We start from the raw sequence: 15,527 nt of genomic DNA on the forward strand, positions 1-15,527 counted from the left end.
ACGATCTCAGCAGGGTGCGATAGTGGGCAGAAGTCAAACACACAGACTCGTCCTTGAGTTCTAGCCACTCACATCCCAGGAACGGGAAGGGAGCCGTGTGGCGTAGCAGCATCCTGAATCCTTGGCACGGCACGGAGGCCCCACGGCTGGCAGGGCTTTGGGCAACATAATGGGTGTGCTGCATCCAGAATGAGGGACGGGATAACCCTGCCTCGCCTGGACTGGGAAGCCCTGTCCTGGAATAACGTTCTCCTTATGCCTAAGCTGTGCTTTTAGGATGGCCTTTCCCAGGAGAAAGGGACCGAGATGAGGAAGGGCTGTGGGGGCAAGTAGGCAACAAGGGGTGCTTACGTGGAGAAAAAGGCTCATGGGGACTTAAGAACTAGCCTCGAAAATCAGCAGCATCTTTGTTGTAGTCATCATCATCATCATGATTTAATCATAGTAGCTGTCATTCATCAGCTAGGCAGTGTACAAGCCTTATCGTTAATCCTTGTTGTTGTTAGTAGCTGTCAAGCTGGCCCAAGATTCATTACAACCCCATGCGTAACAGAATGAAGCACCATCTGACTCTGCACCATCCCTGTGATCAGTTGTGGATCAGACCTTTGTGATCCATAGGATTTTTATTAGCTGAAATTTGGAATCAGGTTGCCAGGCCTTTATTCCTAGTCTGTCTTAGTCTGAAACCTGACAAACATCATAGCAACGCAAAACCTCCACTGACAGACGGGTGGTAGTTGTGCATGAGGTACAGTGACTGGGAATCAAGCCCGGATCTCCCATAGGGAAGGTGAGAATTCTATCACTGGACCACCACTGCCGCTATTCTTTAATCCTACAAGCTAATAATTACCTCCATTTTCCAAATGAAGAAACTGAGGCTCAGAAAGATGAAGGCGCTTGCCCAGGTCACACACTGGTAAAGCATGGAGCCAAGACTGGATCCCAGGTGTACATGAAGCCAGGGTTGTCATTTCTTCCCCACCACGTATCTGTTTTTCAAATACCTGAAAGGTTACCTTGCAGAAGATGAAGAGAACTTGCTTTTGTTTAGTTCCTAGTTGTAGAAGTAGTTCCAGTGGGTGCAAGGTATGAGGAGATTTTGTCTTAAAGAAAGGAAGAGTGTTCCTAACTGAGCTGTTGGCAGGTGGGATAAACTGCTGTGAGAGGTGGTAAGTTCCAGAGTTCCTGGAGGTCTTCAAGAAGAATGACAAGCACTTGGTGGAGTTCTTATAGGGGGAATTCAAAGGTCAAATGAGGAACCAAAATAAGCTTGAGTGCCACTTCTCTATGAGTAAAAGGTCTTTGGCTGCTAGCAACAGATATTGATAAGTAATGGGGTCCAGCAAAAACATACTATTTTTGGAGGGATATGGGGTCGTTCATGGAATGGGAGGAAGTGACAAACCAGGGCTTCCAACCGGTTCGTTCCAGTTCAAACCCCTGCTGAGAATTTGCATTTTCACCCCAGATATACTGAATCAGAATCTAAATTTTAACAAGATTCCCAGGTGATTCTTTTGTATAATAACATTTGGGGACCCCACGGCTCCACCAGTGCCTCTCAGAATTAGCCCCAACCAGCAACATTAGTGTCACCTGGGAACTTTTTAGAAATGCAGATTCCCAGCAGGGATCGGAACCAGTTAGCAGCCCTGCGCTGAACTGAGTCTTCAAAAGGGCAGGAGGCAGGCTGGCTCCAGGTACCCAGGTGACAGCCACTAATGGCATCTCGTGAAGGCGTCATGACCGGGATGAACCAGCGTCTGCAGCTGCCCCGTCTTGTGTCACTTCACCTAAGATTCCCAACCAGAGACAGAACATCTGACGGGCTTAGCGGGGGTCCCAGGCCCACTCCTGGCACCTTGCATCCATTAAACCAAAACCAAACCCATGGCCACCATCAATTCCAACTCTTGGTGACCTTATGTATTACAGAGCAGGACTGCTCCATAGAGTTTGCTTGGCTGTAATCTTTATAGAAGCGGACCACCAGAGGCGGGGGGGAGGAGGGCAGAGGGAGGCACTTGCCCCCGAGTGCAGGTCCAAGGGGGCACCAGACAAGGCTCTGAACGATATTCCAAGGGGCCACAAATATGAAAGGCACCAACGGGGGCAGCCAGACAAGAGGTGGCAAGACGTTTCTGCTGACCTGTCACCACTATCAATGTCTATTCATCTTGAAATTGGGGTGGGGGGCAACCTAGAGATTGCCGCTGGGTGCTCGAATTGAGAGGGGCCACGACTTGGAGATTACCTCTGGGCGCTCGTTACCCTCGCTATGCCCCTGCAGAGCACCAGGCCCTTCTGTGGTGCCGCTGGATGGGTTCCAAAAGACACTCAGGGCAGTGATCCCAAAAGAAGACCATGGATGCTAGGCAGACCAGGTGAGCAGTGACCTTGGTGCCTCCTGGCACTGCCCAGCCATGCCTCCAGGAGCCACACTGAACCTTGATACCCCATTCAGGGCTCTCCCCAGCTGTCCTGTGGCCTCTACACCCACGCCACCTCCACATTCTGTGTATCCATGTGTTTCATTTTCCAAGACACACTCTTAGAGAGACACGGACTATTAAAAACTCTGAAAGGTGTTTATCACAAGCAACGAGCAGAGGACAAGCAAGTTGTCTGTCACCTTGGCTTTCTGTAAGGGCACTCTGGGTGCTGGCAAGGCATGTTCTGTCTTTGTGGAAGGGGCCCCCTTCCTGGTTACTGAGTAGAGCACTCAGTACACCCAGTCTTTAGAACACTGTTGTTCTGTTTTTAAAGTGGTTTTTATTAGTTATTAATTTGTTTTTAAAGGCGACTATGAAAAAAATTTTTTTTTTCTTATGAGAACCAATTCGACAGCATCTAACAACAACAACCTAGAGGTTGGTGGTTCAAACCCACCCAGCAGCACCACAGAAAAAAGGCCTGGTGCTCTGCTCCTGTAAAGATTAACTAAAAAAAAAAAAAAAAAAAAAAACAGCCAAGAAAACCCTATGGAGCAGTTCCACTCTGTAACACGTGGGGGCGCCATGAGGCAGAATCGACTCAATGGCAACAGGTTTGGTTTCTTTGGAATTTGTTTTTTATCATCATTATTGTTTTGTTATTAATCAGTTGTTTTATTAACTATCAATCAATTATTAATTTATCAATGATTGAAGAGATAACAAAAGCCTAGTTATAAAATATAAGGCAGAAAGAACAAGCACCCGTGTGCCTACTATCCGGCTTAAGAAATACGACCATACCAGTATTTTTATGCAAATAACTCACACTGTCTGTGTTTTTTTTTGCCAGCCTCTCCCCCCATATTTTGCGCATAAGCTCACTATGCTATTTTTTTTTTTTTTTAAGAAAACTTGTTGCCCTGGAGTCTATTCCAACTCATAGTGACCCTATAGGACAGAGTAGAACTGCCCCACAGAGTTTCCGAGGAACGCCTGGCGGATTCAAACCGCCGACCTTTTGGTTAGCAGCCTATCTCTCAGCCACTACTCCACCAGAGTTCCCCTCTGCACTTAGAAGGAACTCCTATTCTGGCTTTGGGGTTTGTTATTCTCGTGTTTTCTTTGCAGTTTCTTCACATTTATTTCTCTAAACAATATATCGTTAGATTTTTCATGTTTCTGAACTTCATCTAAATGGAAGCACCATTTATTGCAGACTTCTGAGGGCTGCTTCTTCACTCAGTGTTAGACTGGTGATCATCCGTGCCATGGCACGTTGCGGCATTTCATCCCCTTTCGCCACTCTGTGTCAGTGCGGTGTGTGGCTGTATGACAGTACAGCCAGGCCACTGTGGAAGGACTTGTGTGTCGTTTCAGTATTACAATAGTACGGGCATTGCTGTCCGTGAATGTTCTTATCTACGTAAATCAGTTGCCAAGTGTGTTAACCATTTACACCGCAGTGTAAATGTGCAGGCGTATTTAGGGTATGTTCCTAGAGGTGGCGCAGTGATTAAATGCTCAGCTGCTAACCGAAAGGCTGGCAGTTCAAACCCACCAGCCACTCCACAGGAGAAGTATGTGGCAATCTGTTTCTATAAAGACTACAACACTGGAAACCTTATGAGGTAGTTCAACTCTGTCCTGTAGGGTTGCTGTGAGTCAGAGCCGACCCAAGGGCACACAACAACAACCTAGAGGTAGAATTGCTAGGTCATCAGGGAATGAGTGCCTTCAACTTCATGTAATGATGACACCCTGTTTTCCAAAGCGATGGTACCAATTTTAACACCAGCAGCTGATGTCTAAGGGTCCTTGTCGCTTTGCAGCCTTTGTCAGGGTTTGGTTTCGTCGGACTTTTTAGTTCTTGCTGGTCTGACAGTTGTTTAGGGTAGCTCATTGTGTTTCATTTGCATTTTTCTGATTACTGAGGTTTCGTTTCTTCCCTTTATTTATCATTACTTAGAGCCCTGGTGGCACAGTGGTTAAGCATTTGGCTGCAAACCAAAAGGTCTTAGAGCCCTGGTGGCACAGTGGTTAAGCATTTGGCTGCAAACCAAAAGGTCAGCAGTTCGAATCTACCAGCTGCTTCTTGAAAACCCTATGGGGCAGTTCTACTCCGTCCTATAGGGTCACTATGAGTCGGAATCGACTCGACGGCAACGGGTTTGGTTTGGGCTTTTTTTTTTTTGGTATCATAATTACTCTTTTGCCCAGCTTTCTACTGTATTGTTTATCATTTTCTTACTCATTTGATACTGATTCTTTTTCTTACTGATTGCTTACCACGTTCTTATGGATTTGATACTAACACGATACATAATATACATACACACACGTTTATATCTTCCAGTTCGCAGCTTAATTCTTCACTTTTTAATGTTTTTCGATAAACAATGGTGTTAAATTTAACACCATCAAACTTATTAATATTTTCTCTTATGGCTTGAGCTTTTATGTCTTGTTAAGAAATCCTTCTCTATCCCAAGGTTGTAAGGATATGCACTTACATTTTCTTATAGAAGTTTTACAGTTTTTCCTTATCAATAAGACTATAATCCATCTGTAATTGATGAGCTACTGACTCAGTTTCATTTCTTTTTCCATATGATACTCAGTTACCCCAGGCTATTTATCCAAAGGTCCATTTTCCCCTATTGATCTGTGCTGTCCGTGTATATATGGCTCTATTTCTCTTCCATTGGCCTATTTGTCTATGGCTTAATTACTAAAGGTTTGTAATAATTTTTAATGTCTCATAAGACAAGTTCCCCTACCTTCTTTTTTTTCTTTTTCTTGCTGAGTTTATTTTATTTTATTTATTTATTGTGTATGAGGTGAACGTTTACTGGGCAAATGAATACCTTATTCCTTAGTACATATCTTGGCTATTTTTATCCCTTTGCACTTTGATATAAATTTGAGAATCAGATTGTTGATTATCACTGAAAATCCAGTAAGAATTTTAGCTGGAACCACAATGAATATATAAACCACTTTGAGAAGAATTGGTCTTTTTAGTATATTGAATTTTCTAGTCAATGAACATGGTATAACTCCCTTTTTAGGTAGATCTGCTTTTTGTTTGTCAGTAAAGTTTTATATTCTTGATAAAGGTTTTGTACATCTTTATTACATTTATTTCTAGACGGTTCATATATATTTTCTCTTTTTTTTAATTGTGCTTTAGGTGAAAGTGTACAGCTCAAGTTAGTTTCTCATGCAAAAATTTATACACACATTGTTATGTGACACTAGTTGTAATCCCTGTAATGTGACGGCAAACTCCCCCTTTCCACCCCGGGTTTCCCGTGTCCCTCCAACCAGCTCCTGTCCCTTTCTGCCTTCTCATCCCACCTCCGGACAGGAGCCACCCATTTGGTCTCATGTATCTGCTTGAACTGAGAAGTACACTCTTCACGAGTATTATTTTATGTTTTATAGTCCAGTCTAATCTTTATCTGAAGAGTGGGCTTCAGGAAGATTTTTAGTTCTGGGTTAACGGTGCGTCCAGGGTAGACGGTTTATATTTGAGGTAGCGTTGTAAATGCTATTTTTTAAATTAACATCTTTATTGAGATATAATTTATAAACTATAAAACTTACCATTTACAGTGTATAATTTAATGTTGGCTTTTTTTTTTTCAGAGTTGTGCAACCATCACCAAAATCTAAGTTTAGAATATTTCCATCACCTCAGAAAGAATGTCTTTACCCATTAGCAGTTACTCCCCACGACCCCACAACCTTAAAACCAAAAACCAAACCAGTTGTGGTTGAGTTGATTCCAACTCATAGCCACCCAAGAAGACAGAGTAGAACTGCCCCATAGAGTTTTCAAGGAGCACCTGCTGGATTCAAACTGCTGACCTTTTGGATAGCAGCCATAACTCTTAATAACTACACCACCAGGGGTTCCCCTCACACCCTTAGGCAACCACTAATCTCCTTTTTGTGTCTATCGATTTTCCTATACTGGACATTTCCTATGAATGGATTCATAGAGTGTGTAGTCATTTATGACTGACTTTTTTCATTCAGCATGTTATGATACTTCATTCCTTTTTTTTGCCAAATAATATTCTAATGTATGGATATACCACATTTTATTTATCTATTCATCAGTTGATGGATATTTGGGTTGTTTCCACCTTTGGCTATCATGAATAATGCTGATGTGAACATATGCCTACCTGTTTTGTATGAATGTATATTTTTTATTTCTCCTGGGTATATGCCAACGAGTGCAATTGCGGGATCATATGGAAACTATTTAACCCTTTGAGGAACTGCCAAACTGTATTCCAAAGTGGCTGCACCATTTTGCAATCCCACCAGCAATGTACGAAGGTTCCAGTTTCTCCATATCGTTGCCATCACTTGTTACTGTCTGTCTTTGTACTGTAGTCACCCTAGTGGATGTAAAGTAGTATCTCACTGTGGTTTTGATTTGCATTTTTCTGGTAACTAATGATGTCGACTATCTTTTCATGTGCTTATTGGCCTTTTGTGTATCTTTTTGGAGAAATGTCTATTCAGATTCTTTGCCTTTTTTTTTAATAATTTTTATTGTGCTTTAAGTGAAAGTTTACAAATCAAGTCAGTTTGTTACATATAAGCTTATATACACCTGACTTCATACTCCCACTTATTCTCCCCCTAATGAGTCAGCCCTTCCAGTCTCTTCTTTTGTGATCATTTTGCCAGTTTCTAACCCTCTCTACCCTCCCATCTCCCCTCCAGGCAGGAGATGCCAACACAGTCTCAAGTGTCCACCTGATACAAGTAGTTCACTCTTCATCAGCATCTCTCTCCAACCCATTGTCCAGTCCCGTCCACGTCTGATGAGTTGTCTTCAGGAATGGTTCCTGTCCTGGGCCAACAGAAGGTTTGGGGACCATGACCTCCAGGATTCTTCCAGTCTCAGTCAGACCATTAAGTCTGGTCTTTTTATGAGAATTTGGGGTCTGCATCCCACTGTCCTCCTGCTCCCTCAGGGGTTCTCTGTTGTGCTCCCTGTCAGGGCAGTCATCGGTTGTGGCTGGGCACCATCTAGTTCTTCTGGTCTCAGGATGATGTAAGTCTCTGGTTGATGTGGCCCTTTCTGTCTCTTGGGCTCATAGTTATCGTGTGACCTTGGTGTTCTTCACTCTCCTTTGATCCAGGTGGGTTGAGATCAATTGATGCATCTTAGGTGGCCGCTTGTTAGCATTTAAGACCCCAGACGCCACACTTCAAAGTGGGATGCAGAATGTTTTCATAATGGAATTTATTTTTCTTTGCCCATTTTTTAATTGGGTTATTTGTCTTTTTATTATTAAGTGGTGAGGGTTCCATATGTATTCTGAGACCAAGTCCCTTATTGGACATATGCTTTGTAAATATTTTCTCCCATTCTGTGAGTTGTTTTTCACTTTCTTGCTAATATTATTTGCACCACAAACATTCCAGTTCATCTATTTTTCTGTTGTTGCTTGTGCTTTTGGTGTCATATCTAAGATACCATTGCCTAATCCAGAGTCACAGATATTTAGACCTGTATTTTTTCTAAGAGTTTTATAGATTTCGCTCTTACATTTAGGTCTTTGATCCATTTTGAGTTAATGTTGATATATGGTATGAGGAAGGGGATTCAACTTCATTCTTTTGCATGTGGATATCCATCCAATCATCCTACTACCATTTGTTAAAAGACGATTGTTTCCCCATTGAATTGTCTTGGCACCTTTGTCAAAAATCACTTTACCCAGAAAGGGCCACATAAATCAGAGACCACATCAGCCTGAGACCAGAAGAACTAGATGTACCCAGCTATAACCCATGACTGCCCTGACAGGGAACACAACAGAGAATCCCTGAGGGAGCAGGAGAACAGTGGGATGCAGACCTCAAATTCTTATAAAAAGATCAGACTTAATGGTCCGACTGAGACTGGAAGGACCCCAGAGGTCATGGTCCCCATACCTTCTGTTAGCCCAAGATGGAGCCATTCCCAAAGCCAACTCTTCAGACAGGGATTGGACTGGACTATAAGATAGAAAACGATACTGGTGAGGAGTGAGCTTCTTGGCTCAAGTAGACACAAGAGACTGTGTGGGCAGCTCCCGGGGAGCTGAGATGAGAAGGCAGAGGGGGACAGGAGCTGGCTGAATGGACACGGGAATACAGAGTGGAGAGAAGGAGTGTGCTGTCTTATCAGGGGGACAGCGACTAGGAGTACATAGCAAGGAGTACATAAATTTTTGTGTGAGAGACTGACTTGATTTGTAAACTTTCACTTAAAGCACAATAAAAAAAAAAGTCAAAAAAATCAGTGTACTGTAAATGTAAGTGTTTATTTCTGCACACTGAATTCTCTTCCACTGATCTATATGTCTAGCCTTATCCTAGTACTTCAATGTCTTGATTACTACAAGTTTTGAAATTGGGGTGTGTGAGTCCTCCAATTTCTTCTTCTCTTTCAAGATTGTTTTGGGTATTGTGGGTCCTTTGTATTTCCATATGAATTTAAGATCAACTTGTCAATACCCAAAAAAAAGCAAGCTTGGATTTTGATGGGGATTATGTTAAATCTGTAGATCAATTTTAGGAGCACTGCCACCTTAACAATATTAAGTCTTCCAAACCATGAATATTAAATGTCTTTCCAATTATTTACTATTGTTTTCAAAAGCAGATTTTCTAACTGTTGTTTAGGAGTGCAGTTGATTTTTATATTGACTTTATATTCAGCACCCTTGCTAAACACTCATTCATTCTGATAAAATATCTGTATATTCTTTTGTGTTTTCTTTGTAGACATCATTTGGGAATACGTTTTTTATTTTATTTGTTGAACAGTAGTTTGTGTACTAATACTTTTGGATTATTTGAATAATTGAATAAAGTGTTGGAATAATAATTTTTGTTTCTACCTTTCCAATCCTAATGCCTTTCATTCCATTATTTTTTACCCCAGGGACTAGAGCACCTGACATATAGCTGGTATTCAATATATACTGAATGATTGGAGTGAATTTATACCTGTGTTGCAAGCTTATGTCAGACATTGCCTAGCCTGGGCCTTTGTGGTTTTATTTTGTTTTGGTTTTGTTCTCTCCTCTCATCTCTGTTACTGCTCTGGTTTCCACACTAATCTCCCAGCCTCCGTCAGTCTTCTCCATCACTATCACCCTGGCCAGATTATTTTTTCCCCCCCAAAAGAAACTGTGTTCTGGTCACTTCCTCCTGTGAAGCCCTCGGTAACTCCCTTGGGAATCCAACCACACTCCCAATGAAGTTTCCATGAGAAATTCAGGCTAATAGCCCAAGCAACTTAGAATCTTTTGGGTTGTAACCCTTGTGAGCCATAGAAGGCCTCTTCTGGGCCTTTGCTTTGCTGCAGAGAATCTCAAATGAACAATGTGGACCTGATTCTGCTCTGCCACTGCCTCTTGGGTTGGAGTCATCTCAGGTTAACTCAGAGGCAGAGGCTAAATAAAGCCTTGAAACCAAGCGGCCTCTGCAACTGCGCTTTGTTTTGCTTGAGTGACTGTGATGATGGTTCCTTGGTTATAAGGGCAGCACTAATTATGTCTCTTTAGACCAGCCATGGCGTTATATTCCCTGCCCTCCAGAGTGAGGCAATGCCAGATCCTGCCCCAGTATCCTGTCACTCATCCAGCACCGCTTTCCTGAGCGCCTGCTCCATGCCAGGCACCATGCTTGCAGCCAGGGACTCAAAGGCTTCCCCTCTCAGGGTTCACAGTCTAGCTAAGGAGACAGACAATAAACAAGAGACCCCACTGAAGAGATATCTGGGGCTTGGATAGATGTCTGCCCAGGGCAGAGAAGGGAGTGGATTTCTAAGGTACTTGCCCTTTCTCATGACCCTCTGTGAGGTTGGACCATGGAGCCATCAGAATAAAAGAGAGGATCAACCCAGTGCTTACAAACAAGCCAGCAGGTACAACTGCTTTGAAAAACAGTTTGGGAGAACCCGTTTTTGTTGTTAGGTGCCATCAAGTCAGTTCTATCAGTTCCAACTGGTAGCAACACTTTGTACAACAGAACAAAACACTGCCCGGTCCTGCGCCATCCTCATAATCATTGCTATGTTTGAGCCCATTGTTGCAGCCACTGTGTCAATTTGTCTCCTTGAGGGTCTTCCTCTTTTTCGCTGACCCTCTACTTTACCAAGCATGATGTCCTTCTCCACGAACTGGTCCCTCCTCGCCAAAGTATGTGAAACGAAGTCTTGCCATTCTCATTTCTGAGGAATATTCTGGCTGTATTTCTTCCAAGACAGATTTGTTTGTTCTTCTGGCAGTCCGTGGTATATTCAGTATTCTTTGCCAACGCCATAATTCTTCCTCAGTCTTCCTTATTCATTGTCCAGCTTTCGCATGTTTATGAGGCAGTTGAAGATACCATGGCTTGGGTCAGGCACACCTTAGTCCTCAAAGTGACGTCTTTGCTTTTTAACAATTTAAAGAGGTCTTTTGCAGCAGATTTGCCCAATGCAATACATCATTTGATTCCTTGACTACTGCTTCCGTGGGTGTTGATTGTGGATCCAAGTAAATGAAATCCTGGGTAACTCCAGCCTTTTCTCCATTTATTAAGATGTTGCTTAACAGCTAAAGCTGAACATATGCATACCCCATACCCATCCCGGCAATACCTCTCCTGGGTATATGCGCTGTTTTTGTTGTGTCGTTGAGTCGATTCTGACTCCTAGGACCCTATGTGACAGAGTAAAACTGCCCCTCGGGGTTTCCTAGGCTGTAATCTTTACAGAAGCAGATCACCAGGTCTTTTTCTTCTTTGGAGCCACTGGTGGGTTCTACCTGCTGATCTTTCACTTAGTAGCTAAGTGCTTAACCATTGTGGCACCAGGGCTCCTTTGGGTATGTGTAGCCAATAGGGAATTGCACACACATCAATCTTACATCAAAAGAAAAACTGTAAACCAGTGTTGAGCTCTAGTTAATACATGCGTTTTGCAGCATTTAAAAGGGGAAGTGTAATTGTATCTGTAATTTACTTTGAAGTGCACCAAAAAGAAAGTATCTCTTCAGTGGAGTCTCTTGTGTATTGTCTGTCTCCTTAGCTACACTGTGAGCCCTGAGAGGGGAAGCCTTTGAGTTCCTGGCCGCAAGCATGGTGCCTGGCATGGAGCAGGTGCTCAGGAAAGTGGCACTGGATGAGTGATAGGATACTGGAGCGGAATCTGGCATTGCCTTCCTCTGGAGGGCAGGGAATATAATGCCATGGCTGGTCTAAAGAGACGTAATTAGTGCTGCCCTTATAACCAAGATGGCTTCTTTTTGGTAAAGTAAGTTACAGATATGGCCATCAATGGCTGGATGGAGGCCGGGGGAGATATGTGATCAGGGAAGTATAGTAACATGTTAATGGTGGGATTTAGATGGTGAGTGTGTGGCGCTCACTGTAACAGTTTTTCAACTTTGCTGTATGTTTAAAATTTTTAAATAAAATATAGCGGTAAATGCATACCTATGTTCACCAGGAGACATGTCCAAGAATGTTCATAGCAGCACTACTTATAATAGCTCCTAACTAAGCAGCCCGAATTCCCATCAACAGTAGAATAGATACATAAATTGTGGGTTTATTCATATAATGGGATAAAGAACAATTTTTTAAAAAGCCAAACCTGTTGCCACTGAGCCAGTTCTGATTCATAGCAACTTTACAGGACACAGTAGCGCTGCCCCATAAGGTTTCTAAGAAACAGCTGGTGGATTTGAACTGCCGACCTTTTGGTTAGCAGCTGAGCTCTTAACCACTGCACCACCAGGGCTCTGTATAATGGAATACTATTCCAAAATCAGCATGAATCACTCAAAAGGGGACATTCTGTATGTATGATTCTATTTATATTCAAAATTCAAAACCAGGCAAAACTAATCAATGTTGTTAGAAGTCAGGATAATGGTATTTGGAGGGGGAGAGGAGAGAAAGGGATTGTGACATTCTTTTCACAGCATTAAGTACTGAGACTTTGTCCATGTCACTGTGTGTAGCTGCAGCTCATTCTTTTCACTGCCGTATAATATTCCATTGCATGGATCTGCCACAATGTATTCATCTGCATATACCTCGTGTACGTTTGAGTAGCTTCCAGTCCTTTGTTATTGCAAGCACAGCTCCCCGCAGCCTTCCTGTCCACGTCTCCAGGTGCAGGAGTTTCTATAGGGTAGATAGATACCTGGGAGAGCAGTGGCCCAGGTGCAGAATAGGAATGTCTTCACTTTTCCAGGTAATGCCAAGGAGCTTTCCAGCATGGCTACACCAGTGTATGTTCCCAGTAGAGGCAATGAGAGCTTCTCATGGCTCTCGTCCTCACACACACACATTGCTAGACCTCCTACCTCTCTGGCCTCAGTGGATAGCATTCCCTACGTCTGTCCACCCCTGCCCATCCGGCAGCCAGTGTTTCAGAGCCAGCAGGGCTATGAATGACCGTATACATTTCATGAATACACAGGACAGCACGTCTCCTGGATGTGATCCTGTTCACGCCATCAGAGAATACTCATGTTTTCCTTCTTCTGCTGTGCACCGTATCAGTTTCTGCTTTAAGGGGGGGAGGGGGGAGGGCAGGGGACAAGCTCAACAAAGTGGGTGGTACCCGGGCCAGGAGTCTGGGCTAAACCCTTTACATGAATGTCAGGATGTTCCTCCTTGAAATTGATCAGCCATATTCTGCCATTTCTCCACAGCCAGGGGAAATGTGCCCCAAGATTGGCTTCACGTGTGATTTTGCCACCCCCGCCCATGGTCCAGTCCCCAGGCACGACACCGTCACCCCCACTAGGTCAGGCTGCCCGTGGAGTGGATGCTTATAAATGATAATGTTTTGTGTTGGCTCTTCCCAATTACAGGTTAGCCTGGGGAGGAAGATAAAGACATTTGCAACCAAGATGGTAATCACGAGTGGAAATGATGAAGACAGAGGAGGCCAAGAGAAGGAGAGCAAAGAGGAGAGCGTCTTGGCAATGCTGGGGATCATTGGGACCATTCTGAACCTAATTGTTATCATATTTGTATACATATACACCACGCTGTGAAGGGCCCAGGGGCCCCCCAGTGGTCTTGGTGTGGCCCCAAGATGGGAGTCCTGTGTGTCAACAGATCTGTGATCAGACACTGCACGTTCCAGCAGGCTCGACCTACACACACCACTCGATCAAATGCACCTTTGCACTTGACAAAGAGGTCACAGCTATAAACGGATCCTGCTGCAAGGCGTAGACACCAAAGCACAACGAATCCACCCAAACTCATTCACACAACAAGGAACGCAACGTCTTTGGCAGGAAGCTCTAAAGAAGGCTGGGGAGACCAGTTTTGACGCCACAGGTGAGCGGATGGATGCAGAAGTCCATCCTACCAGATGGCTGGCGGAGAGCACCTGTTCAAAAAGGTGAACCAGGCGGATGTGGCTCAGCTGTGCGTCTCCTAGGCCAAGCGTTTCATCTCAATTCAACAAGAGGTTTTGTACAAAAAACCACACGGGCTATCGCTGGACAGGCGTCCCATTCATCAGAAGTGTCTAACTATTTGATACTGGGGAGATAACTTATTTTTCTTTCTTTTTTTCCATTGGCTTGGTGTGTGTATCTGTTCATATCAAGGTTTATAAATATATATTTTTAATAAATGTGCTGTTTTTAGCATGAACCAAATATTTGGAGAGGCGCTCCCACATTCATAGAGCTTCCCTGAGTTTTGTCTGCTGCGGCCTGGACGGCAGCTGGTTCGTTGTGCGGCCATTCTGGTTCCTGTTCTATCATTTTGAATTTTTTACCTTCTGTCTCTCTCTCTGGTCTGGTGGATGTTCCCACATAATACCAGCCACAGCCTTGGTGGATGCATGACTTAAGATTGTCTGTCGAGTAGTTTTTTGTTGTCGAATGAGAGATTTAAAGTAATCGTGGGTGTGCAGACTTTCGATTCGCCGTATCTGTACTGAGAATTACGCACGAACAAGGGCTGAGTGAAAGACCAGCTTGAAAAAACAAAGGACTACCGCTGAGGAAAAAGAGCAAGGCTCTATTTGCAGATCAAACATAAGACAGAATATTCAGCTTCTTCTTGACAGCATTATTGTTTCATTCCTGTGACCATTTGTTTATCAGATTTTGGTTTTAATGGCCACGTACAGTGAGCAAGGAGAAAAACAAGAGGCAAACTCAGCATTCGTTGTGTAATTCCTTCCTCAGCAAGCCGACCTTTGAAAGTAGGTGGGGTGTAAGCCCCCCACTGCGAGCACTCACGCTGGGTGGTTTTGGCTCCTCAGGCTATGAGGGTGAGGATACCCCCGTGACAGGTGACTTCTCAAGGGCACCAGAAGGGGACTGATGACCACCCTAAAGAATTGCTGTGTATCCTAACGTTCTTGGTTTACACCCACATGAAGCTATTTCCTCCCTGGCAGGAATGGCTGAATAAATGAATGTGCCCTGTTCTCCTGGCTCCCTGAGACGGGTTCTTGCCTGGCTGTAGAGGCCTGGTTTTAAAGAGAGGGTCAGTATTTGTCTGCCCGTGCTGCTCACTCAGCACCAGCCTTGCCTGTGGTAGGTGGAAGGAGCAGCAGCCTGCCTGGATGGATTTGAATGATGCCACCAGGGAGTCTCTGCTGCCAGATATCTCCCTCTCCCGTGACATGGTGTCTGAAATTCCACCATTAGAGAGTCATTTCTTGGGCTGTGTTAAGGGACCAGGCTCTTCTGTGAAGCAATTGCCCTGAGCACTTGGCTCTGACATTGATTTGCCAGGTATCACATTGAAAGTGTATTCCGTGTCAGGCGCTGCGCCAGGCACTTTCCTTACCTTAAGTCATTGAATCCTCACAGTAACCCTGTGGGATAAGGAGCCTTTTCCCCACATCATAGAGAAGCAAAGGCTCAGAAAGATCAGGACACTTCCCCGAGGTCACATAGCTATTAGTGATGGAGTCAGGATTCAGACCCGGATCTGATTCCTTGGCCTGTGAGGGCATGGAGGCTGTGGGGCAAGAGGTGAAATGGAGAGGAGGGAAAGTCACAAAACTGGGACACTCGGGGGTCAGGGCACAAA

The 15,527-nt window shown here is 44.0% G+C and overlaps 1 protein-coding gene across 1 annotated transcript; it reads left to right on the top strand.

Moving 5' to 3' along the window:
- The first annotated feature begins 13,336 nt into the window (after positions 1-13,336).
- On the top strand, positions 13,337-13,691 carry TUNAR (TCL1 upstream neural differentiation-associated RNA). The gene has a single exon (XM_064291944.1). It carries the CDS (start codon positions 13,370-13,372, stop codon positions 13,514-13,516), a length of 147 nt encoding a protein of 48 aa, XP_064148014.1. The 5' UTR covers positions 13,337-13,369; the 3' UTR covers positions 13,517-13,691.
- The last annotated feature ends 1,836 nt before the right edge of the window (positions 13,692-15,527 follow it).

This window comes from Loxodonta africana, chromosome 10 (genome assembly GCF_030014295.1).
Source record: "Loxodonta africana isolate mLoxAfr1 chromosome 10, mLoxAfr1.hap2, whole genome shotgun sequence".
NCBI classification, from domain to species: domain Eukaryota; kingdom Metazoa; phylum Chordata; class Mammalia; order Proboscidea; family Elephantidae; genus Loxodonta; species Loxodonta africana.

Coding starts and splice junctions, on each gene's coding strand:
- TUNAR (XM_064291944.1), top strand. CDS start 13,370: ATGGTAATCACGAGTGGAAATGATGAAGACAGAGGAGGCCAAGAGAAG.